General features: G+C 32.6%; 1 protein-coding gene across 1 annotated transcript; it reads right to left on the bottom strand.

Moving 5' to 3' along the window:
• Window positions 1-213: 213 nt before the first annotated feature.
• On the bottom strand, window positions 214-7,414 carry NTS (neurotensin). Its single transcript, XM_001090068.4, has 4 exons — window positions 7,233-7,414; window positions 4,978-5,039; window positions 3,083-3,307; window positions 214-977 (listed from the first exon to the last, which is right to left on the bottom strand). Exons 1-4 carry the CDS (start codon window positions 7,303-7,305, stop codon window positions 825-827), a joined length of 513 nt encoding a protein of 170 aa, XP_001090068.1. The 5' UTR covers window positions 7,306-7,414; the 3' UTR covers window positions 214-824.
• Between the last annotated feature and the right edge of the window lie 3,090 nt (window positions 7,415-10,504).

Genomic DNA, 10,504 nt, shown 5'->3' with positions numbered 1-10,504 from the left:
AAAAAGTAACACTATAAAGAAGCAAATTAAGAAGTGTTATTTCAAGCATAGCTTTTGCCTCAAATATGCCCTTCCAACTGAGAAAAATATTAGTCACACAAATACCTCAGTGAAGTTAAAAGTAAAACTATTATTTACTAGGTCAAAATGCAAAAGGGGGAAAATTCAATAAAAAGTAACACTATAAAGAAGCAAATCTGTGGAGAAACATGATTTTGATGACTAGTTGTCTTTTTATTAGCTATCTAGTTCATTTAACAGACAAAAAATTCAGTACAAGGTCATTCATTAAAATAGGAATAATTAACAATAGTTCATTATTCAATCTTTCAGCTGTTCCTATTTTATCACAATAACTTTTCCTATAATTGAGAGATTCATGAGGAAGTCTTGAAAAGAATGTATGTTTCTTTCAATTCAATAAAACATTCAGTCAAAATAATAAAAGAGGTGCTATTACTTTGTTTTGGGTGAATGATATGTAAGCTAGGCTTTGCTGTAGGACTTTGAGCTCATAAGCTGGTATAAAATATCAAACATTTTGACTGTTTAAACAACTCAAGATATGTTTTGCAAAATTACAAAACATTATACATGTGACTTAATTAATATCTACTCCAATTATACACAACACATCATGCTGAAGATTTAGATTTATTTGAAAACACTTAGTCTAATTTATATTAGTGCAGAAAAATCACATTCAATAAACCACAATTGTAGAAGAGACAAATAAGTGTGTTTTGTCACATTTTCACACAAATATAATTTGATATTTAAAGTATGATGAATCACAATCACATGTAAATAAATGATTTATTCTCTCAGTAGTAGTAAGAATCTCTTTTGAGTATGTAGGGTCTTCTGGGTTTATTCTCATACAGCTGCCGTTTGAGAATATAAGGAATTTTTCTCTTTATGACTTCTTCCTTTTCATTTTTGTCATTTCCAGTATCAAGAATATCTTCCTGGATTAACTGCAAGATAGAGATGAAGTAAGTGAAACTTACATGAATAAACTCTTTTGTTTCAGAGCATTTTTCTACATTCTATCTCATTTGCTGTTAAGACAGCAAGACATATGTAGGTGAGATACGAGATACATGAAGTTCAAAGAAATTGTTTTTTCAAAGGAGAGATGGCTATTCAGTGGCTGCAATAGTATAAGAACATGGTAATTCTGACTCAGTTCAGGATTCTTCCTAGTTCACCAGGCTAGCTCTTTTAAAAAATTTCTATATACTTTACTAGTTATGTATTTCAAGACTGTACACTAATCCCACCTTTTGTAGAAAAACACCAAATAGACCTTTGAGTACTTTTCAGGCTTCAATTTATGATGGAAATGCCAAAAGTATGAAATATATATTTCAATATAGTTTTTGATCTGGTAAACCAAGTTTGGCAACAAAGGTAACAAAATTTTATATTCAATTAAGTCAGTTACTGATTTGACATGAAAACCATTCTACATAGTAGAATTGGTCTACATAGTAGTTTATTGAGGATTTTTTTTGGGGGGGGTAAGTAACATATAATGGACATTTTCCTATATAAAAATATAGGCAGGAGTGTAGTGGTGCGATCTAGGTTCACTGCAAGCTCCGCCTCCCGAGTTCACGCCATTCTCCTGCCTCAGCCTCCTGAGTAGCTGGGACGACAGGCGCCGGCCACCACGCCCGGCTAATTTTTTGTAGTTTTAGTGGAGACGAGATTTCACCGTGTTAGCCAGGATGGTCTCGATCTCCTGACCTAGTGATCAGTCCGCCTCAGCCTCACAAACTACTGGGATTCCAGGCGTGAGCCACCATGCCCAGCCAAAACATATTTTAAATACTAAACAATTTACCAGAAATTTAAATTAAATAATTAATAGTAAATTTAAAACTGATCTTTTCAGTTTTTTGTTTATTTATCTTTTTGCTTACCAGTTATAATAAACACTAGAAATTCTGCCTGCACTTCTTCTTATCTACAGGGTAGCTCTTTGGTAGTCAATCACAAGTTTATTAGATTAGCAGGGAAGGCACTCTCAGATCTCCAATGCTAGTGTAAATCCAGAATATAAAATATTGACCAAATTTCTCTTAGAGGTTAATTTGAAAGAAATGTTTCCCTTGTCAGAAATTTTTAAACATCTGGTTTGTTTTTGTTGAAGAATTTATTTTTCTTCCCCCTCCTCTTCTTTATCCTAACATTGTTCTATATCTTCTCAAAGCTGTAATTTATATTTCAGAGCAAAATATATCAATGAAGGCAATAAATTGTAAAGCATTTTGCAAGTACATTATTACACACTGGTGTGTATTTATAAACAAACACAGAACACAAAGGTTTCCAAATAAACTGAAATGATGGGCAGATATATATCCCTATTATATATACCTTTATATAAATTAAAAATACTTTTATTTGCCTAATATATTCAAACACAACAGGTTCCAGATAAAACTGGAATAATAGAGATATATTAGCTTGGTGCAAAAGTAATTGTGGTTTTTGCCATCAACAGTAATGGCAAAAGTAATGGCAAGAACCACAATTACTTTTGCAACAATGTAATACATCCTTATCTTATATTTGTATATACATAAAAATATATTTTTTATTTGCCTAATATATTCAAATACAAATGGAAAACTTTATGTTTTATTCCAGTTTTACTTGGATTACTTTGTTTATAGATTTATAAATCCAGTTTGTTTATAGATCACTACACATGACTTTGTGTTTCTAAGACAACATTTTGAGTTGCTTAAATTTGTTAGACATGCCACCACCTACAACAACAAAAATTGCCTAAACATGCCATCCACTTAAGCATAATAAAAACATGTAGATCAAATCTGCCTGAAGATATATCCTATTTTTAAGGTTGAAGAAAAACATATTTTGCTCAGTTTCAAATATTTGAAGGACACTTTGAAGATTTGAAGCAATGTTGACTTCAACACGTGGCTTGTTCTTCTTCAATACTTGTAACTCTTCTTGTTATGATTATGATTGGGAATTTAATAAATCAATACAAATGACAGTTAACTAGTGTAACTATAATCATATTAATATTTTGTTATTGCTATACCTCCCAGTGTTGAAAAGCCCTGCTGTGACAGATTTTGTGGAGCTGGTATATTGTCAACATTGCTTCCAAGCTAAAGCCATCTAAAGCAGTGGGAAGTTTCCTTCTTGTAATAAGCTGCTCTTCATGAACTTCTCCTGTTTCCTCAGCTGGGCTGTTCAAATTATTTACAAGACTGCAAACATTTAGCAGAGTCATCTTCCAAGAGGGAACATGTGCTTTACTAATCTGAAACATAAAATTAAAAAAAAAAAAAACCCTGTAATTAAAACTTGTGTTACATGAGCAAGAAATGAATTCCCAGTGTGCTAAACCATCACATTTAGGGTCTAATTGCTACTCCAGTCTAATAAACACAGTGTTATTTATTTAGTAACATCATGTTCACAAAGTTGTATAGTGCCAATATCTCATAAATTCTATTTAACAAAACGCAATAGTCATATTCACATACACATGCACTTATGTGTATACACACAGAGCAAAGTAAAAAAGCAAGGAAATTAAAATGACATCAGAAATATATAAATATGATATATATATCACAGATGAAAAATTAAAAATAAAAAATTATTCCATATCTATTACATTTCAGCTTAATGTTTAATGGGGCAGTGACAAAGATGGTATTATTAAATGTGGACAATTACAAAGCATGAAGATAGTAATGCATTCCACACATTAATAATTGTTATGGGTAGCATCACAGATTATTTAGGACCTTTATGTATTAACTTGCACCTGGGAATTAGGTAAATCTATACCAAGACACCAAGGCACGTAACTTATCCCATTTTCTAACACAGACTATTAACTTCCGTTGTCTATTTTTGAACTGAAGATGTTGTAGCCATTAGTATTCTGATTGAGTACTAAACAATGAGAACACATGGGCACAGGGAGGGGAACAACCCACACTGGGGCCTGTCAGAGGGTGGGGTGGAGGAAGCAAGAGCATTAGGAAAAATAGCTAATGCATGCTAGGCTTAATACCTAGGTGATGGGTTGATAGGTGCAGCAAACCACCACAGCACACCTTTACCTATGTAACAAACCTGCACATCCTGCACATGTACCGCAGAACGTATTCCTAGGTACGGATTGGAATTTTAGAAACTTGCTTTCAAGACCCCAGCAGAGGAGTAATAGGGCCCAGAATACAAAGTTGTATTTGGCTCAATTAAAGAAAAAAGAATTAGAACATGTGAAAATAACGTGTCTGGTATAGGGAGAATTAAATCCAGACATACAATGAAGAGTACAGTTTAGTAACTCCTAAATACATTATAGAATGGTAAATGTCTAGAAGACTATGAGCTGCATTTAAAAACAAGGAAACACAGGTAAGCAAGGTAAACTAATCCACTTGCTAAAGATAAAATATTTAATAAGTCACTGTTTCAGGATTAGATCTCAGTGCTCCTGCTTGCCAGTCCATTGCTCTCACCTCTCTACTACATTTCTTCTGCAGGTTGTAATGAACTGTTATTTCTAATTTAAGGAAATAAAAAAACACCTTTTTATTTCCCCCAATATAATAAACAAAGGCAAAGAGCTCACTTTGTTTTCATTTAAACTGAGACCAATATACCTTTCTTCATACCCAATGTAAAAGGCATGGAAACAAGTTCCTTTAAAAACATTTACAGGCACGTAAATATGTGTGGCAATTAATTAAAATTGCAAAATACTGATTGATAGAACTATAATTTCTTTACCTGTCATATCAACACCTTTAACTTCTTTTAACTAAAAGAGTTTTTTTTTTCAAAAAGGAAATGCCTCTTAAGGAACTTTTAAATCTGGATGGGAAGTTATTACTATAGGAAAAGGATACCATATTGATAATGAAAGTTCATATGTTCTTCAACCCAGAGTTAAAGAAAAGAAAAAGTTACCTTTGATGTATGCATGCTGGTCAATAAATCTGCTTCTAATGCTTTCATTTCCTCCTCTGAATCTGAGTAAAATCAAAATCAGGTTTACTATAATCACATATCATATAATTATATCATAATCTACAGATTTTAGGTTAATTTTAAAAAGTAGTCTTAGAGGTTAATGTCTTTCTTATGTATTTTCTTAAAAATAGTAATCTTAAAAAACAAATTTTAGGTATATTTTAGCATAATAGGAAGCTAAAATAGTAGAAGCACTTCTAAGAAAATAAGCATATGATTATTTGTTCAGACAGCTGTTGATGACTTCGAGTTGTTTAAACTTTGAATTTCAGATTTTTAAAATGTGATTATATTGTATAACACATATTTTACCAAATATGCTAGAGTAGTTTATTTCTTACCAGCCATAGTTTACCTATATAGAAAATATGCATATTAACATTTAAAAACACAACATAATGAAGATTATACAAGAGACTTTTTCAAGACAAAACCAAAGGGAATTGCTTACTGATAATTTTAGAATAATACAGATACTGAGATTTACTTAACTTGAGATGCTTTTTTACAAAACATACGTTGAAAGAATTGTATTTGTACTTTAAGTAAGAATTCGGAATTATGTATCCTTAATTTTATCATAGGTGTTTAAGAAAATTGTTTAAAGCACAAGTAGAGCTGTTCAACAATACATGTACAATAGCATTGAAAATGGGTCTCTGGATTTTTTTTTAAACTCTATCCAAGTTTCTGTTAATGAATATTTTACAGAGAAGGAAAATTTAGAAAATAGTGTACGATAATAAAAATCAAGTTAAAAATGACTCTATCTTTCTTGTACTTCACACTCAGTAAAAAGAAATGTCAGAATCGGAGAAACTATTGGCTTAATTTTACCTAGAACCTAAATTATACAAGAGATCTTCGCTCCTTATTTGTTAGAGACATAATCTGTTTTAGGAATTTATGAACAATGTATACTCAAATCCTCATAAGTTTTGCATTATTACAACAAGTAGTTTCAAGTTAATCATCACAGTGCTTAATCAATAACCCAGTTTTTCTTCCAGAAGTATGTGAATCTTTAATCTCATATAACTTTCAGATAAAATCACAATTGTAGAAAAGTTTGTTTTTTCTCATAAGATTGGAAAAGTAGAAGCTGAAAGTTATGTTCTGATGATTAAAATAAATTTAAAATTTTGCATAAATCACTTTTATATCTTCTTAGATTTTAATGTCATAATTTAAATCAAATGATAGCATGAGTTTGAGTTAAACATTTCAATGTCATATTTATGATACATAAAAGCACGGAGCAGATTAAATTATTTTTGCTGCATTTACTTCCTAAGGTGTTCTTTTCCCTTTGAAGTGGTCATTCAAATATTTCTTAAATATTAAGTACAGCCTTTTGCAATGGTTGTAATATTTCATGTTATACCTTTCAATTTAAATCTTATTTTCAAAGTGTGTTATTTATAGATATTTAGGACTATATAACTTCTCCTTTCACACCACATGCAAAACACTCTGAAGTCAAATCATTTCCATCAATATAAGAATACCAATTCTCCAACTGTATTTTGTATTAACTTAAATGGCATGGAAAAAATGCCAAACAGTTATATTAATAGCATACTTATTAGACTATGCAAACTGTATTCTCAAAAAGGATCTGGAATATTTTTGTATTTTTCTAGAAATGAATATCTACAAATAATGCTTCATTCATTTTTCAGTAAGCATCCATTTTCACTTTATGTGTTATCTTAACACAAACAATTAAGAAAATAATATGGGGACTATTACAAGGGCATGAGGGCCACCGTTTCCCAAGAGATTGAATGAGGATGAGAGTAAAACATTTTAAATGGAATGGGATTTAATGATGGGTTTGCAGGTTGACAGCCACTGTCTCTGTACTTCTCATTAGATAATGATCAGCCTAATTGAAAGTTTTGTAAGGTTTTTTTTTTTTTTTTTTTTCCTCTAGTGGTTGCATTCCAAAGGGGGTCATGCAGTGTTTCATTGAAATCCCTTTTATTGCTTTGTAGATTTTAAAAGGGAAAATGCAGCTCTCAGTAATCATAAAGGCAGAGAAAAAGATATTCAGTTTCTGTCACTAAAAGGTAAATCCTGAATAAAAGGGAGCAACTCTTCTCCCTCGATACATGAACATAAGTAGCAACACACTGCAAAAGAGAAAAAAGAAATCACTTCAGGGAGTTGTGAAATTCTGTTTTGCTTACCTGAGCACAGACTCCAGGAACTGAAAGCCAGGAGTAGCATGCATACAAGCTGGATTTTCATTCCTGCCATCATCTTTCAGCCTTCTAACAAGCCAATTCCATAAAAGTCAGAAGCACACTGAAGGGGGCTCTCTCTAGCACTTCCTCTTGCCTTCAGCTGGCTTTGAAAGTGAGTGAACTATGAGAGGTGCTCTGGCCATTCCCCTATATATATAAGCAGGAGGATGATGTCATTGATTGTACAGGCATTATCTTTGCAGGATGTGCCCTATCTTCACCTCTATCCTTTCCCCCTTCGCCCTGCTTTCTCCTCCCCTTTTCCTTTGTCCCCCTCTGCTCTCCTCCCCCATTTCTGAACCTTGAGTGAAAGTGACGATCTTCCCTAATTGCTGCTGCTGCTGCTTTGGATTTCTGACGCACAGAAGGAGTCATTCAACTGCACTGCTATGTACAGCATACTGACAGAGAACCCCCAGTATCATCCTTTTCCCACTTCTCATTCCCCCACTGCAAAAGTCATTTTGATTTTGTGAAATATGAGATCTGTTATTTCTAATTTTTAAGTAAAATCTCAAGGATGAATGCATTAAATCAGTGATTCCTTAGGCTTGAAAGTTCTTGAAGAGTTAGGGGCTTTTCTGGTAATTCAAACTTCTGAGCAAATGTTTAGTGGTTCCAAAACTAATACAGGTTTTAAATAATCCACGCTAGAATAAGATGGAATATAGTCAGAGAATCAGTTATAAAAATTAAGCAAATAAATTTAGAGAATAGAAACAAAGCCAATAAAAAGAAATAATAGATCCAGGGAATAAGATATTATTTCCCAACAAATCAAAAATATTTTATTGTAAGTAATGAGAGATGACTGAACTATGTGTGCTGACTTTTGGTTGAATGTATTAGAAAAACAATTTCATGTTTATAAAATCCAGCTCTAAATTACTTAAATGTTAGCACATAAAAATTTGTATTGTTGTATCACTGACTTTTTTTTTCTGTGCATTATCTCTTTTTGTGCCTATATTTTTCTGCTCTTTTTGAATTCATTCTTGATGCCATGTCTCATTCTTTGTATAATTCCCTTCTCAACTGTTTTTACTATTGCATAAGCTTACTTTCCCTGTTATAATACTCTTTTCATCATAAAAATGAGATTGTATTTTTGGCAAGGAGACAATCCTAAATAACCACCGTTCACCAAAGTCACTTTTCTATGATAGTCTTCGTGTTTTTAATGGGTTACACTGATACCCATTCTTTGTCTGAGTTCTGAAAGAAAATTGCTCAAAATGCCTTTTAGAGTAAAGCTTTCTTCTTGTAGTAAGCGTTTCAAGATACATGGGGTGATTTGACAAGTCAATGCTGTTAGAGATGTGAATATTTGAATGTAAAGTTGTCTGAGCATTGTTTAATTTTTAAATAAATCAATCATATAGTAACAGTTGAGAAACAAATAGGATTGATGCCTATAGATAACTGATTTATGTTATACAATCTATGAGTTTAACTTTTTCACCTTTACCCTAAACTTAAGGAAAGAGATTAATTCCAAGCATTTAATAATTACTCAGAATAGTAAGGAGTCTTTCATATAATACCAGGAATTTAATAATAAATGATATATTTATTACTTTTAGTTTGTTTTGTGAACTTACATAAAATACGATATTGAACATACGTGGAGGAAAGTTTCTGTAAAGTATTTGGTTGACAAAGAAATGTGAAATATTCATTTAGATGTTTTCTGCTTTCCTACCATTAGGGGGAGCAATGGAAGCTTGAAACTCTTTATTTTCACTTAACAGAGTCGAAGTGAGGATTTGTGCTTACTTTCCTGTTATGATCAGAGCATCTTTGTGACAGAATCCTCTTAAAGCCACTTTGATTAACAAATCAGGAAAATTATATATACTTTGCATGATAATTAAATTAGTTGTTTTCTCTGCTTTTGAATTGCAAATACAAAGAATGATCTTTTAAAATGTATGATAGCAGTCTAATAGTAAAAAGGAAGTGTGATTCTTATTTTCCTGAAATGATTTCTTCAATATGTTGACAAAATTGATTCCTAATTAATTAGAAAAAAGAGGGAGAAAGAATAATGGAAATTCATTTTAAATATATAACATGGATATTAGTTGTTAATGTGAAAATTGAGATATATGATAAACATTCAAGAACAGGGGAAACATTAAGTTATGTCAAATAATTCAAACTCAAATAGATGCTATATGCTATTTTTCTTTTGGGGAAAAAAGATGTATAACTTTGGTAGAATTATGAGGTAGATAAACTTTGACCTCTAATTGGTATTTTCTTTTAATGTTTTTTGTTTTTTGTTTCTGGCTCTAATCTAATGCCTTCAAGCTACAGATAAACCAATAAAACAATTTGTTGTAGGGATAAAGGTTAAGTATGTATTTTTCCACTTAAAAAGTACCCTACGAACTCCCTAAATGAAGCCTTTAATGCAAGATTGCAGACACCTCGCTACGGAGATGGATGAACTGTTTTTATTTTAAAGGCTTTTTACCCGAGATCCTTTTTTTTCCCCTTTTTTTTCAAGATGGGGTCTCTCTCTGTCGCCAGGCTGGAGTGCAGTGGCATGATCTTGGCTCACTGCAATCTCCACCTCCTGGGTTCAAGCAATTATCCTGCCTCAGCCTCCTGAGAAGCTGGGATTACAAGCACACCACCATGCCCAGCTAATTTTTGTATTTTTAGTAGAGATGGGGTTTCACCATGTTGGCCAGGATGGTCTCGATCTCTTGACCTCGTGATCCGCCTGCCTCGGCCTGCCAAAGTGCTGGGATTACAGGCGTGAGCCACCCCGGCCTACCTTATATCCTTCTAAGGGTTACCTAGTTCTTAAAATATCTGATAAAGATTTTAAACATTGTCCTTTAATAATCTTCCTGTGTTGGCCTTCTTAAGTGGATGTCACTTGTTAGGTACCTGTCAATTGCAATATCTCTAAAGTAGGTAGATTTCTAAGCTTGTACTGTTACTTATGTCAGACTTTTATTAGGTAATTGCTGAAAATAATCAACAGAAACACCTGAAGAATTGGAGTGGTCTGAAAGCTTATCTGGTTTGGAGAAGGGCAAGCTCTGGAGCCAACTGATGAAGCGTTGGTTCTTCAGCTCCTGACAGTTTCTTCCTATAGCTCTAGTGACTTTAACACCTCAATAACAACTTCCTGGCCTTTCCAATCTTTTGGTAACCTAAATGTCCAAAACTTGGCCTGTTGTGTTTCCACAACCTGGAAT

This window comes from Macaca mulatta, chromosome 11 (genome assembly GCF_049350105.2).
Source record: "Macaca mulatta isolate MMU2019108-1 chromosome 11, T2T-MMU8v2.0, whole genome shotgun sequence".
Lineage (NCBI taxonomy): Eukaryota > Metazoa > Chordata > Mammalia > Primates > Cercopithecidae > Macaca > Macaca mulatta.
This window is presented reverse-complemented; position numbering and strand designations above follow the sequence as displayed.